This window comes from Microcaecilia unicolor, chromosome 4, assembly GCF_901765095.1.
Source record: "Microcaecilia unicolor chromosome 4, aMicUni1.1, whole genome shotgun sequence".
Classification (NCBI taxonomy): domain Eukaryota; kingdom Metazoa; phylum Chordata; class Amphibia; order Gymnophiona; family Siphonopidae; genus Microcaecilia; species Microcaecilia unicolor.
This window is the reverse complement of record NC_044034.1, coordinates 90,480,109-90,496,553: the sequence shown is the minus strand read 5'-3', so window position 1 is coordinate 90,496,553 and position 16,445 is coordinate 90,480,109. Positions and strand designations below refer to the sequence as shown.

The following is a 16,445-nucleotide window of genomic DNA, read 5'->3' as shown; positions in this document are numbered from 1 at the left end:
GCTGTGTCTGCTGCAAGGGTTACTTTAGCAGCTCATTGGAAGTCAACTCATGTTCCTTCCTTGATTACTTGGCTGAATAAGATGTGGTATGTTTGTGACATGGAGAGGTTGTGGGCAATTAGGCATCATTCTTTAACAAAGTGGGAAGAAATATGGGTTCCTTTTATTACTCACTGCTCGTGTTGAGGGGTTTTTTTTTGTGTGTGTGTGGGGGGGGGGGGGGGGGTTGGGTAAAGGAATCTTTTGTAAAACATAAAAAGACAAAAATTTGAGAAGTTGTTTTTTATCTGATATTTCTCCAAGTTCATGGATGTTGTTTTGTTATGTATGACTATGCTATTGTATTCCATTTGAAATCTGTTTTATTGTTGTTTTTGAATTTTTAATAAATGCTTCTTTAAAATTTTTTCTAAAATGCCATAAATAAGTAAATAGAAACTCTGAATGTTGAGCACCTGATTCTCATAACACGATTTTCATAACACAATGTCTGTTTAGTGGCCCTTTACCAGCCCCTCCAAATGACACAGGTATTATCTTGACTTTTTTTTTTTACACCCACCAACCTACCTATTCCAGACCTCCCTGCTCCCCCCGAGCTGCAGGGTACCCTCCTGGCACATACCTGAAGCCACCCTGGTGGTCTAGTGGAGTCTTCGGGGCAGGAAAAATCCCCAGTCTTTCCTGCCCACTGTCCGCGTTGATCCTCTTGCTGCTGCATCTTCTTTAAAGTGGCTACCGAGACTTCCAACGGCGTCCTCGCAAGACTTCGGAAGTCTCACGAGGCTGCCACTGGAAGTCTCAGCAGCCATTTTTAAAGAGCGATGTGACAGCAAGAGGGTCAGGGCAGGAAATACGGGGGATTTTTTCCTGCCCCAAAACTCTACTAGACCACCAGGGTGGCTTCAAGTATGTGCCAGGAGGGCACCCTGCAGCTCGGGGGAGGAGAGGAAAGAGTCAGTTTGCGCCAATATTGAGCTGGAGGGAGCACTGCGGGGCCTCTGGAAGCACGAGGCCCTATGCGCTCGCCCCTGTTGTCCCTGCCAAAGACCGGACCTGGTCCCCACAATTAATCTCCTCCATCCCCACCCATATCTGCAGGAGTTGATGCTGTTATTATTTGCTCACAGCCCTCTGTTTCCTCCCAACCTGGACAGCCTCGCTTGGTTTTTTTGTTTTGTTTTTTTTGTTGTTATATGGTATTCTCGATTCAATCAGTGAGTGTTCCAAGCCTCAGTCTGATATTCCCGCTGCCTCTCTCCATATGTTCCATGCCTCGGTCTGGAGTCACCAGAGAATTTTGACTACAGTCCCATGGCAACTCCTTCCATACCCATGGGAAACCCGCATATTCCACAGGGTTCCCGCAATCTCCATTCCTGTGCAGCTCTATAATTATCACAAAAGGAGCAAGAAAAATATATATTTAATGCAACTTTATGTGACTTCAAACTGACTAGAAGGCTTTATTTATGTCAGTAGTGGACAGAGTTCCTCAGCCTTCATTCTGAGCTGAAAAATGCTCTTCCTCTTGGTTGAAACTCTCCACTGCATGCTGAAGACCTGTTTGCTTCATGAGACATACATATATTTATTTTTATAAAACTTGAGTTTATTTTATTCTGTTCCTCGCGTGAAGATTTATGGGATAGTTGCACATTTAATAAGTCTGGTAAAATAAATGTAATCAAATCTGCTAAGATTGTAAATTCATGTCCCTGTTGCAGAGCTGTGAACTGCTATATCACAAAATCAGTTGATCTCTAGTGTGTTAGAAACATAAACTTTCCATTTGGAACATGTATTAAATTTCACAGTGGTTTCTTAACTTACAGCCTTTGTGTACTTTTAAAAGAAGAGCAGTAATGGGGAGTGCTTTTTATTACTGAGTTGATACATGTACTTGTAAATATATGGCTTAACTTGGATGCCTCTTTGTGGCTTCTTTTAGGTTGTGCAGACCGTAAAAGCCTTAAAAAGCAATAACATATGTGTAGGTGGTTCAGTGCACTCGGCCACATTCATCAGAAGTAAACAAATGCTAGATGTGACGGAAGGTAAGGAAACAATTTTTTTTTTTTAGGGATTAAGTTCCTTTGCCCCAAAATGTTTAGCCATATACTTCAAATTATTAACCAATTCCCCCCCCCCCCCCCCCCCCCCCAAAAGAAAGAAATTTATCTTCTGCAAACACCCCTACACACTCAGCAAAGGTGGTTAACCCCTCCCCCTCCAAAGCACTAATTGTCTACAGTAGAACAAGGGTCCTGAGTAAGCCAAGGCAAATCAGGAAAGACAAAGTAAAAATAATGTAGTCTGAGGTTTGATTTGCTGCCCTCCAAGTCTTATAAGAACATAAGTATTGCCATACTGGGACAGACCAAAGGTCCATCAAACCCAGCATCCTGTTTTTAACAGTGGCCGATCTAGGTTACAAGTACCTGGCAAGATCCCAAAGCAGTACAATACATTTTATGCTTCTTATCCTAGAACTAAGCAGTGGATTTTCCCCATTTTAATAATGTCTTATGGACTTTTCTTTTAGGAAGCTATCCAACCCTTTTTTATACCCTCTAAGCTTTTACTACATTCTCTGGCAAAGAATTCCAGAGTTAATTACACGTTGAGTAAAGAAATATTTTCTCCGATTTGTTTTAAATTTACTACTTTGTAGCTTCATCGCATGCCCCCCTAGTCCTAGTATTTTTAGAAATAGTAAACAAGTGATTCACATCTACCTGTTCCACTCTACTCATTATTTTATAGACCACTATCATATCTCCCCTCAGCTGTTTTTTTTTCTCCAACCTGAAGAGCCCTAGCCTCTTTAGCCTTTCCTCACAGGGAAGTCGTCCCATCCCCTTTATCATTTTCGTCCCACATCTTGTGGTAAGAGACAGTAAGATTATATTTGTGAACTATAAGTTTGGACATTAATCAATAATCCACTTTTTTAAAGACAGTTCCAAATGGTGGAACAGCAGCTTGTTTACATAGTTGTGCCAATACTGTCTTAGCCACCATGAAAACATGTATCACCAGGGAATGTATTTCCTTTGGGGTACTAACAATGTTATGATCAGTGATGTGCTGGTAAATGTTTAACAGGCTCTCTCCCTGGTCCCCCTCTGCGCCCCTTCCTCCAAATTGCAGAGCTGGCTATAGCCAGGGGGGGGGGGGGGGCAATGCATTACTCCAGGAAAAAAAATTTAATGATCCCAGGTTCCAATCTAATTCATGTTTAATCTGCGATAAAATGCCATAAATAAGTAAATAAATATAAACTTTTAATGTTGAGCATCTGATTCTCAAAGAGAATATATTCCAAACACTATAATGAAAATAAAATGAATTTTTTTCTACCTTTGTTGTCTGGTGACTGTTTTTCTGATTATGCTGGCCCAGTATCCGATTCTGCTGCTATCTGTCCTCTTAACTCCGTTTCCAGGGCTTCCTTTCCATTTATTTATTTCCTTTCCTCCTCCTTCATTTCTGGTCCTCAGCTTCTGCCTATTTTCTTCATCCATGTGCAGTTTTTCTCCTCTCTTCCTTTTCCCTCATTTCATCTCCTTCATCTCTCTTCCCGCCCCTCTATGTCCAGCAATTTCTCCTCTCTCCCTGAGCCCTGCAATTCATATCCATCCATGCCCATCTGTCCCCTGCCCCCTCCATTCATCTCTATCCAGCAATTCCCCTCTCTCCCTGAGTCCTGCAATCCATATCCATCCATGCCCATCTGTCCCCTGCCCCCTCCATTCATCTCTATCCAGCAATTCCCCTCTCTCCCTGAGCCCTGCAATCCATATCCATCCATGCCCATCTGTCCCCTGCCCCCTCCATTCATCCCTATCCAGCAATTCCCCTCTCTCCCTGAGCCCTGCCATCCATGTCCAGATGGTCCTCTCTCCCTTGCCCTCCCGCTCCCGTGTCCAACTGCCTGCCTATCCGCCCTGGCGCCCTCTTCTCCCCCCAAGGATCATTTTTATTTTAAATTTACCTAACCTCCGTCCGTCTGTCTGTCACTAGAAGCGCTCCTTCCCTCCCGAGTCCCAGCTCCCGATGTCTCTAGCAGAAGCTAGCTTCTGCTAGAGACGTCTGGACTCGGGAGGGGAGTCCAAAAGGCTTATTCTTGCTTTTGATTATGGTGGAAGTAAAGAGATCAAAAAGAACTAGACAAAGTTACCAGGTCAGATCAGCATAGCAGTATTTTGTTTTGTTTTGGTCCATTTTGATTCTACTATTTTCATCTATTAAAACCTTAAAGAACACATCATGAAGTTGTTGCACTATAATGGCATGTGAAACTCAAATCCTTGTCTGCCACAGAGGCTGACAAGGCTTGGCTACAGTATGAAGGGTGACACATCTTGGCCTCAGATGGTAGGGAAGTCATCTGTACTTCTTTTGCAAGAGTGGAGTTGGGGTATTTGATTTTAAAGGACATTTCCATTCCCGTAGTCAGCCATCAAAGATTCAGGGGCTGTGTAATGTTGTGGCTAGGGCCTTTGCACACTGCCGCCTGCCGCAGTTAAACATTCCAGCAAGGAAAAGGTTCTGCAGCCGCCGAGCTACAACTTTTCCATATTGATCCAGCCACCACCTCAGTAGTTTCACAGTTATCGCTTTGTGTGCTTTTGTACTAGTAGTTCTACAGATGGCCTTTTTTTTCTTCATTTCTTCTCACAGAGGACTATACGCGATACGCCCATGGGTTAATATCTGAGTACGTTCCTGAGGAGCTGAGTGCAGACTTGTTGAAGTACTTAGAGTGAGTATTACATAGGGCAATTCTGTAAACCGGGTGATTACATTTACACGAGCATTAAGGGGTAAATTCTATTAAGTGGTACCTAAAAATTGGTGCCAAACATTTTACACACTGAGCGCTATTCTATAAAGGGTACATGTCCTTTTATATAATAGCGCTTAGGGCATAAACCGTGCCTAACTTCAGGCACTGGCAATTACACCTGCTAAAAGCTGGTGTAAATGCCGGTGCCTAAATTAGGAGCAGTTTGGCCAAATTCTGTATTTACACAAGAAAAAGTTTTGGAACTCCCCAAAATGCCCCCTAAAATTTACGCATGGATTGTTATAGAATATGATCTCTGCGAAATGCCTAATTAATGCCAGTAATTGGTTGTTGGCAGCCAGTTATTGGCACAGATTGGCTTGTTAAGCAATTAAGTTGCATTGTCAAATGCAAATCGGCTATGCACGCAACTTTAGTCACTGTTTACAGAAACCAAGGTACATACACACACACAGACACACATGTTAATAATTTCTGTAAGTGCTATTCTGTAAATACTAGCTTAAATTTAAAATCAGGTATTTCCAAAGCAGGTGTACTCAGGAGAGGTGCATGGGGGGGACATATTGGAGGGGAGGAGTGTCCTGATGGTTAGTGCAGTGGGCTAAGAACCTGCAGAAGTGGATTCAATGCCACTGCAGTTCCTTGTGATTCTGGGCAAGTCACTTAACCCTCCATTGCCCCAGGTACAAAGCTTAGATTGTGAGCCAAAAAAAGTACCTACATATAATAAATGTAAAACCGCTTTGGTTGTACCACAAAAAGGTAGTATATCAAATCCATGACTCTTTACCTTTTTACATAGGTGGCTCCCATTTACATATACAATTTACAGAATGATTTAAGTTGCGTGTGACCTTGCTGCATTTAGACACCGACATGGGCAGCAGCTCTATGGCCAATGTAAGCTGCAGGCACCTAACTGTTAAGTGCACAATACTGGATTGTGCCAGTATTCTGTAATAGAACCTGGGTATTCTGTAATAGAACCTGGGCACCTAGGTCCTGTTAAAAAATAGGCTCCTACCACATGCCCTTGGGGTTCCTAAATGGAGGCACCCATTTGTAGAATTACATCCACAATGGAGCTATCTTCCTTGTGCATTTTTCTTTCCAAAACTCAGATGAAAAATAAAGCAAACATATTCATGCAGTTTAATTTGACTGGAGGACATTTTCATTGGGAGGACTTTAAAAGATTAGATGGGTCGATTATTCTGATGAACCTAATTGGTTTTGATGTTAATGAAAAAGTGAAGACTAGGGGAACTAGTATGCATAGTTGTACTTGTAGTAAAGTAAGGGACTGGATGGATTATTAAAAATGTGGGAGTAATTTCATAACAGGGCAACTAGGTGAAATGTCCACAAATGTACCTAGTTTATAAAAGAAACATTGGAGCTCTATTTTTATAAAAGACTTTTACAGTGATCATCAGTAGCACAAAAATTATGGTTGCTGTTTTAGTCCATGAGTAGAAAGAAATAAAAAAAAAAACAAAGAAAACAAATTCCTTATTGTTCCTCCAGACCAGCCCAGACTGATGGGTTACGCGCTCCTACCTGATGGACTATGCAGCTGGAGACTGAGAATTCTAGAATTCTCAATGAGTCTATAACTGCCCTGTGCAGTCCCTCTTGGAACCAGTATTTCTCAGGCTCCAGCAGATGGTAGATTGTAAGCTTATGCAGTCCAGTCATTCTGGTAGGTCTTGAGGGAATATCCCAGGTTCTTGAATATTATTTTCATATTTACCCTTTGGTCCTTAGCTTAAAAAAAAAAAAAAAAGACAGAGAATTTTTCCTCTGAAGCTCCCCCCCCCCCCACCCCCCCAATTTGTCTAGGTATTTCCTTTCCATCTCAGGAGGAATTGCAGGACTGCTTATGCCTCGGTTCTGTCTACCTCCTGTGGAGGTAAAGGAGTCTTGAATGTCTTTAGTACTAACCTCAGTTTAAAAAAAAAAAAAAGAAAATGAGCTTTGCTTCTTGCAGCACTAGTTTTACAGTCGCTGGAGGAATCACAAGGCAGGGAGGCGTAGATGCCCTGGTTCAGTCGTTGCAATCTCCGGACTCCTTTGTCTTCCTGCATTGGCCTCATCTAGGTCGGATCATCCAAAGCATCAAACTCCACAGAGGACCAGTAGCGTTGACAATGAGCCCCAGTAGTTCCAGTACCTGAATAGTTTGCTTCATTGACACTTGAGCACCTTCCCTTGATGTGCTCTTGATCAGCCAGTTATCCAAGTAGGGGAAACACGTGGACTCCCAATCTGCGTAGTGATCCTATGACTATAGTGAGACATTTTTGTGAACCCTCTGGGAGCGTAGGCAAGGCCAAACAGGATGTCAGGCTGTCTAACGTCAAGGTGGTCTTCCTGCCACCAAACACTACCTCTCTAATCCAACCTCTCGATCAGGGCATAATAGCCAATTTCAAACAACATTATCGGGCTCTTGTGCTACGTCGTCTGATGAGCGTTATGGAAGACCAGACTGCCAAGGACAAACATGCTGTTGAACTGGCTCGTAATCTATTACTGTTGGATTCCCTATATATGCAGAAAGAAGCCTGGAATCATGTTACACAGGCAACCATTGTGAACTACAAGCGGGCAAGCTTTGTTAAGGATGTAGAGAGAGATGAAACAGATGCAGCTGTTGCAAACGTGTCAGATGAAGAGGTTATTGACATCCCAGCTGGTGTTACTGAAGAGGAGTTCCATCGCTACGTAGCTGTTGATTACGATCTACAAACAGCTGAAGACAGCACTGATGTCGAGATATGCGCCTACACGCAGGCAGCAATGGCTGATGATGGAACAGATGAAGAAATGAGCAGCGAGGCACATGCTGACGAAATTCAACAACCTCCACCTGTCACTTTTGCAAGAGCACTGGAGAGTCTCAACACTGTGTGGGCCTATCTGGAGGCCACTGGATGTCAGTGCTATGACAGTTTTTACCGTCTGGCAGACGTAGTCTATGGAACTCACAGACCCAAGAGTGTACAGAGGACTATTACTATGTAAGCCGCATTGAGCCTACTTTTAGTGGGAAAGTGCGGGATACAAATATAATAAATAAATAAATTACTTCAAGCCAGCCTAATGTCAGTTAACCGAGACTGTATACTGTACGTATAATAATAAACAGTACTGTACATATGTTTATCAGATGTCAAGCTTCTTTGGGTCACAACGGTTAAGTGCACACTCTGGTTAACTGCATGCATTTCTTTGTTCCCAGACCCTTGCACTTAAGCGGATTGCACTGTAATTAGGCGCTTTTGTTTACATCAGCTGTAGAGATGTATTCTGTAAGTTGTGTGCATAAGTTGGAGCCCTGTCGATTTTCTGTCCCTGTGTATTCTCATCTCACAGATATAATCTGCATCTCATTTTCAAAAGAGAAAAGCATCTAAAAAGTGGCATACGGCAGTATTTGGATGTTTTGCTTGCCAAAATGTTCAAATCACTATTTTCAAAACCTATTTTTCTATTTTGCAGACGTTTATCACAAGGGGGCGTGTTGGGGGCGGGATTACGGCATTCCTAACATCTTAGTTTTATCTTGGTGTTTTTGTTGTGTTCCATTATGGCAGAAAAAATACCCAACACTTGGATATTTTTTCTGCCATAGTGGAACAAAACAAAAACATCCAAGATAAAACTAAGATGTTTTGAGCTAGACCTGTTTCAATAATGAGTAAACCACAAAAAATGCCCTAAAAGACCAGATGACCACTGGAGGAATAAAGGAATAACTCCCATCCCCCAAGAATTTGAAAGAAACTGTGCATACCAGCCTCTATGACAGCCTCAGATGTTACGGCCAGTCCCTTTAGAGCAGAAAGCAGATCCTTGAAGTCTCCTAGTGGTCCATGCAGTGCATTGTGGAGAAGGGGACCTAGTCCCATAATCTCCACAATGCACTTGTGGTGAAAAGTGTCAGCCCCCGAAAACTCACCAAAAACTTACTGTACCCACATATAGGTGACACTTGCAGCATAAGAGCAATTGTAGTGGTGTACATTGGGGTACAGTAGGTTTTTGGTTGTTTTTGGAGGACTCTACAATATAAGGGAGCAACAGTGAGATGTGTACCTGGGAGCTTTTAGGTGAACTTCATTGAATGGAAGTTTACAGAAAGTAAAAGACAGCATTAGAGTGGGAAAAATATGTATATATGTATTGATTTTATAGGGATTGGAAGTTGCTCCTCCTGATGAAGGGCAACACGAAATGCGATCTCGCATAGAGGAGCTAAAATGCGATCAGCTGTTTTGACATTTTCTGGAGCCTGATGGAAGCCCTCTTCAAGCCACACTCTGCTATCTGAATGAGCCTTTGGAGATATTGATTCTTTAAGAACTTTTTCTCCAGCATAAGTAGTGGTGGTCCTGCTGGTATACACCAACGATTCAAGTGAATTGATTACACAGAACATTGTATACAGTGCGAAGATCAGTATTGGAAGCGCAAATGTGGATTTAACCAATATCTTTTATGTAGTATGCTGGATGATTCAATTGTGTATGTAAAATTGAGGATATACATAGAGCTGTGCCAGAATTGTGGAGTGAAAGCTTGAATGAGTGAGTTCTTTAGACACCAGTTAGATAATTTTCTAAGAGGTTGCATTGAAATATAGAGTGGTAGTAATAAAATATAATGGATATTTAAACAAGGAGTACGTTTTTTTGGTATAGCAAATATTCTTTAGGCCAGGATTCCCATGGCCTACCAAATTCTGCTGCCTATGGTCAAAATGAAGCTGAACTTGTCCTATACCTTTTTGATCTCACATTCTGTGTAGACACTTTTAACTGATGGCTCGTTTGTTTTTCAGACTTCCAGAACTGTCAAGCCCAGCAGCGCAACCTCCAGTAAAGGTAGGGCATTTTATAATGTTTTATCTGACTTAAGTCCTATTGACAGAACTGGAAGTGGCAGTGCCAGCTAGATTCCTTAAAATGTAATATTTAGCCAATTTTATTGCTTCATTTGTTTTGTTTGGGTTTTATTTCCAGGGTTTTCATTTTACTTTTAATTAAAGATGTGTTTCTTTTATTATGGTTACACCCCTTATTCGCAAAAATCTTTCTCTCTCCTCCCCTCTCATCCCCAAGTTCTCTCCTCCATTCAGATTTTGCGTGTATCAGGACATGGTGCCCCCATGAGACTTAGCTGAGGATCAGCGTCACAATGCTTGATTTATTTTCAATGTTTTTGATGTTGGCAGTGACTAAATTAGGAATTTACAAAAATGCAACAGCTGTAGAAACCAACCAGTCAATATTCAGCCAGCGGCACACTGATCATGGCTGACTAAGCTAGACCTGGATATATAATAGTGGGCCCTGTCCAGGCACCAGCATTAAATAAACAGGTCCATGGCAGCACCTGGAAGTTGTTAAGCAGGCAAATTTAGGACTGCCTTGTCTACGGTCAAACTTGCCTGGTTAGGTATTTAGGCTCCAACACTGAATGTTGCTGCTGCTGCTGCCTTGTAATTCCTGACTCTGCCCCAGACCACTGTGGCACTGCCTGGAGAATGCCACAGCAGTCAGAGCCAATGTTCAGTCAGTATCAGCAGTCAGCCAGCTTAGTATGGTTTAACTGGGCAGGAACCTCTCTTGCCCAGTTAAATTCTTTTGAGTACAGCCCAGCACATATTTAATGTTATCCATTTTGCAGATAGTTTCATATCCCTTGACTAACAAGAGTTCCTCATCTGTGGTACTCAAGAGCCCACACATAGGTCTTGTTTTCAGGTTAATTTACCGGAAATGTTGGTTTGGATGATGATTACATGTGCTAGGCCTAGGAGGCAGGCAAGTTTTGCATATTTTGGTTACCTAAAAGGCAAATCTTTTGTGGTCTATAAGGATTAAAGTTGCAATCTCTCCCTCTTTTATTTTAAGATGAGACTCATGTTTAGGACTACTCTAATCCAGAGCCTTCTGAATGTTTACTGTTTGTTCCCATATGGGTCATTTGAAGGAAAAACATGAAATTGTTGTGATTGTTTTAAAATTAAAATAGCTCTTTTATTTTATGTATTCCACTAAGACAATGGTTCTCAACCCATTCTTTGGGATACATCCAGCCAGTCAAGTTTTTAGTATATCCACAATGAATATGCATGATGTAGATTTGCTTGCACTGCCTCCTTGGTATGCAAATCTATTTCATCCATATATATTATGAGTATCCTGAAATTCTGACTGGCTGGGTGTGCCTCGAGAACTAGTGTGTTGAGAACCACTGCACTGAGACATGTAATGGCATATTTAATTTAAGGAACTGAATTCTCATTTTCAGCCTACAGATTGTACAAAGTATCTTAGAGGATTTAGAGCATCAGAACAATAAATATAATTTAAAAGGACACAAATAATAAAATTATATCCACTAAACAACAATACTAAAATACAGTGATGGGGTGGAGCCTCTTCCCTCTTATTCAGGGATTGGTTGTAAGAATGAAGTGGTGTCACTTTCTGACCCTGACAGATGTTAAGGCTGTGGTGTGCCCCTAGATTTTGGATTTTATTCCTGCTCTGCCCCCTCCCCTTCAAATCCAACTCCATTGAAGGCTAGCATCATACATATTTTTGACAAATCTGATTATGAGCTTTCTTTTCTGTTACCAACGTAGGTCACGTAATGCTCCAGAAAGTGTAAATTAATTAAAATACAGTTATATAAACAAGTGAAATCATCACCTAATTTATTTATTCTTATATTTTTCTCATAAACATATAATAGGAAAATATCCTTAATGAATGAAGGACCTGAAGGACTTGCAGCAGTGCTGAGAAGGGACCCCCCCCCCCCCCCCCCCCCCCCCCACACCCACACACCCTTCCCTTTTTCCCAACCTCGGTGGAAACAGCCGTGAGGGGTATGAGAGAAGAAGTTATCAGAGATCAGAAAAATATAAGAATAAATAAATTAGGTGCTGATTCACTAGGGAGCAGTTTATTCCTGGGTGCATATATTTATATGTTGTTTGTTTATATAACTGTATTTTAATTACTTTACAGGTCTTAACTTTTTGACTTGGATCTTAAATCCATGTCTAGACCTTGATACATTTTCTTTGGAAGGACCCCTATCAGCCACTTTTTCAGCTCCCATTTAGTTCTGATTTTTCTCTTCCCAGGGACTTCTTTCTCTATTTATATGCATGTATCAGCACCTGCTAATTACCACTGTTTAAGACAGGGAGCTGGGTTAAATGAATATGTGATTTCACTTGATATGGCAGTTTCTGTGAAAAGCTGTCCAGTACTTTTGCTTACTGTAGTGTTTGTCCTCTTAGTTGCTGAAGATTTTCTTTTAGGCTTCCGGTAAGAGGCAAAGGAAGTGCTGGCAACCAAGAGTATTATCTGGCCCAGTGCAGTGTGGATTTAGCAAAGCGCCTTTTGCTTCCTGTACAGCCTCTTTGTTCTTCATTCAACTGCATTCCAAATTCTGTAACTTGCAGTGACCATGACATTTGAAGAACTTAAGGAAACGTTGCTTGACTTGAAGAAAAATCTGTTTGGAAGTACGCCCTTGCATGAGAGAAGACCATACGAGTTGCGTATTGTGATTTTTTTTATTTTCACTAATGACTTGTTCCTGAAATTCACTGTGGAACAGCGCCTGTTCATCCTGTGCCAGTGTATCCAGGGGTTAGAGAAAATATTTGATAAGCAAATACAGAATTAACCACACAAAAAAAAAAAACTTCATCACTCTTGAAATTTCAGAAAAGGAAAGTTTCAGACGTACTTGTTGAAGCAGAAGAAGATTACACAAAGTTTAACAGCACAGACCTGAAGAAAAAAAAGGTATGGCCAAAGACAGCACTGCTGAATATCCATCTCACTATCTAGAGTGCAGAGAATATTTGAAATTTTGAGATACATTTTCAGTGGTGCTCCCAGCTACAAAGTTATGTAGTCATTTTAAGCATATGCAAAGTACAGAAACGGTTATACAACTATGGGGCCCTGTAAAAGTGTGATAAAATTTTGCACTTAATTGTTGGGGATATTCTGGCATGTTCCTGAAAAGTTACTGCACAGAAAATTATTCCACTACGTGGCAAGTGCAGTTGAAGATTACATGGATGCATTCACTGGAGGCAGTAAGTGCACCTGGAGTAACTGTATTGGTGATAGCATTGTCCACACTCACTCCCACCTCTTGGTATGGTATGCAGTGGATGCATGATTTACTGTATGCCATTATGTATTTATTTATTTAGATTTAGCTCACACGTTTTCAGTAGTAGCTGAAGGCGAGTTACTTTCAGGTACAATGAAAGTACTTGCCTGTCCTCTGAGGGCTCACAATCTATTTGTACCCGAGGCAATGGAGGGCTAAGTAACTTGCCCAAGATTTCAGGGAGGGACAGTGGAATTTGAACCCTGGCTTCCTTAGTTTCCAGTCCATTGCTCTGACCAAATGATGATTTCAGTGTCTGCTGTGGGGTACTGGGTGTCCATAAATGCCCCTTCCTCCTTTTAACCAGTTGTTGTCCTTTGATATAAGCCATGTAAAAAAAAAAAACTATTAAAATTGTTTCTGCCTTAAATAATCAATGAACTTGTGCAGCGATTGCAGATTTTATCCATTTCAGTGATGTAGCTCTGCTTTTTATATCCTACTGTATGGCCTATATATTTTTTGTCAGTCTGCAGTGCACACGCTAACGGAATTAGTGTATGCTAAAAGCTGCGTGTCCTATTGTAGCGCTATAGAAATGATTTGTAGTAGTAGTATATCTATGGGCCACGTGGCACTTAGCACATGCTAATGTCTGTTTAGCTTGCACTAAGCTTTAGTAAAAGGGCCCTTTAAACATCTAGACAGAGAAGTTCTTACTCAAAGATGCAAAATAAATGATATTGGTGCAGATTTTCCTCAGGAGTACTGTAATGATGTACCATAGCTATGGCTTCTGGTTTTCAGTGATTTTTATTTCAGCAATCCAGTGAGTCCAAGGGAGATCTGAGCTGTAGACAGTGCTGACATCTTTCAGCAACAGAATGTGGTTCATAAATGTTGCTACAGATATCTGCAGTTGCAAAAAAAATTGGTGCTTCCTGCAATCCATCTTGGGCTCCACAGATTGCCAAACAAAAATGCATGAAATCCAGAAGTCTTCACCCCCTTCAATATTCCCTCTTTCAGCTCATCCTCTCCCTCATTTCCCCCAGATCCTTATATCACCCAGTTCTTCAGCCCACATGATATGCCTCCATACCCAGTTTCCACCAGGTTATCTGCCCTCTTCACTCATCCTCCTCCCCTTTCTATCCCAACTTATATCCCCTTCTACGAATGTCCCCTTACCTCTGGTTCCCAACTCTCCATCATCCCTTCCCCTACCCCATGTCCTCCAGCTTCTTTCCCTTTCCACATATCCCCTTACCCTCCTGTTGTCCTCAGCCCTCCCTCTTCACACATCCCCTATTCCCTGTCTCCAGATAATCTCTCCTGTCACGCAAGTTCTTTTACCCTCTGTTCTCCAGCTCTTCCCCCCCACCCCACTCCACCACACCACACACATATCCACAGCCCCACCTCCCCAAGCTCGAGTTAAATTCTGTATAATGGGGGATTTCTGCACAAATTGTGCAGTTGTGCAGAATTAACTCAGGAGTAGCTATATTCATTGAGCAGTTCCTTGCTTTCACTTAACGGAAATAAAGAAAAATAGTCTAGGGGAGTTGGAATAAATCTCAGGTTCATAATAGAAAATATATAGTCAACCATTAAATATATGCCCCCTGTGTAGTCATGATCTTGTACAAAACATATGTGGTCACTGAACTGTGGTAATAATCGAATTCCATTGTTTATGCCGTATGCTGTAAAAACAATAATATTAATGTAAAATAATAAATGGTATGAAGAATTAAATGCATAAAATATGGAGGGTTTTTTTTAGCCAATGAAGAGTTGGATCCCTCTGAGTCGCAAAAACTCAAAACGGTGACCGGGGACATACAGAGGCTTTTCCTCCATAAGCAAAGGAATTTGATATCACCACAGTTCAGTGACCACATATGTGTTTTGTGAAGTAATCTTAATAGTGTGGTTGAGTCCTTTTAATTAGAAGTGTCATAATCTTATACAACAGATGCCTGGGGACGTGCTGACTGCTTATTTTTTCTTTTCTTTTTTTTTTTTTATAGCCAAGTAACAAGATGACGGCAGCTCAGAAATCCCTTGCCAAAGTAGACAAAAGTGGAATGAAAAATATATCTTCATTTTTCAGCCCTAAAAGTGTATCAAAAAAGTAGGATTTTTCAAAGTGTTTTAATGTAATAAATTTTTTTTGTTGTTAACTTGTCTCATCTTCATTTGTTTTGAACAAGAGTTATTTTTCTGGTTCTCTTCCTCACCTAAAACAAGTCTTTTACTTTTTCACACTAACTCTCCTTAATTCCTGACCTTGCCCTTAAGGCAGACCACCCTTATAATGTACAGTGAGGGCTGGATAAATAGATGCAGTTGTTTGTGCAGTAGGGTTAAGATGGAGCCAGAGTGATGTCCTGGTTGTTCCCTCCATGTTCTTATTTTCTTCATATATCTGTTGAATAAATTGCCTCTTTGTTTGAAAGTGGGTAGATGTTGCAGGTATTCCTCGGGGAAGAAAGTGCATGGTGCTATTTGTCTTTATGGTGACCATAGGGAATGTTGCAACCTCAAAGTGGGCCTTACCATGGGCAGTGTATGGTAACAACAATCTGTCACTAAGATAACAGGCCCTTTCAAGCAGAGCTTCCTAAACTGTGGATCAGCACCCTAAATGAGATTCAAAGCTGCATTTTGCACTCGGGGAGTGGTATCACACAATTTTATTTGGCTGTGATCATGGAGTCACAGCCACAAAAAAACATTGATAAGCACTGCCCTTCAGAGTTCTTTCAGATGTATCGCCACTGAAGTAAGACTTGATTGTCCTGCTTTGTTTTCTTCCACGTTAGTGTTCCACTGTTTTTCCTCTTTTATTTTTCTATTTCAGCCCAGCAGCTGCTTCTAATTGAGTTGGAATCAGCCTCAGTTACTGGGCATGTGACTCCATATGTAGCTGTCTGAGTCCCTTCCCCCCCCCCCTTTTTTTTTTTTTTTTTAAAGCCCCCCATCCATCTGTTCCAACTATTGTACCAATACTATGACTGAGAGGTGCAGACTGCTGTTCAGTTTGTAACATGGCACACGCATACTCCTAGCTGGCCAGTAGGTGTTACTGTTGCCTGATACTGGAGCAGACTCCTTTACAAACTCTTTGAACACTGTGTCCCAGCCTCTGCCAGACTGTGGAGCAGGCTGTATATGTGTCGCTGCACTTTATAAATAGATAATAATAATATGATTCAAACTCAAGTCTCCTGCATGGCAGCACATGTAGCTGCTGCTAGGGCATAGGGTTAGCTCCATTTTTCCATTTTAAGTCTGCAAGCCAAGTTCTGTGGCTGATAGTCTGTAGCTACTTGTAGTGGTGCTACTTTTACCATGTTACTTTCCTCATCTTCCATACTCAAGTGTACGCCAGCCCTGACTGACAGTAACTTGTCCAGACCTTTTTGTGGTGGTCTTAACTCAGCTATTCTATACGTCTTGACCA

General features: G+C 41.4%; 1 protein-coding gene across 2 annotated transcripts in view; it reads left to right on the top strand.

The window, feature by feature from the left end:
- Window positions 1-16,445, top strand: part of RNASEH2B (ribonuclease H2 subunit B) — a 70,649-nt gene that overhangs the window by 33,947 nt on the left and 20,257 nt on the right. The window contains exons 7-11 of one of the 2 annotated variants that reach the window (XM_030200448.1): window positions 1,952-2,057; window positions 4,687-4,768; window positions 9,663-9,705; window positions 12,574-12,654; window positions 15,010-15,162. In XM_030200448.1, coding sequence (XP_030056308.1) covers window positions 1,952-2,057; window positions 4,687-4,768; window positions 9,663-9,705; window positions 12,574-12,654; window positions 15,010-15,117 — 420 coding nt within the window. In that variant the 3' untranslated portion in view covers window positions 15,118-15,162. Of the gene's footprint in view, window positions 1-1,951; window positions 2,058-4,686; window positions 4,769-9,662; window positions 9,706-12,573; window positions 12,655-15,009; window positions 15,163-16,445 lie in introns of those variants that run through there. The other variant, XM_030200449.1, reaches the window with a different exon arrangement.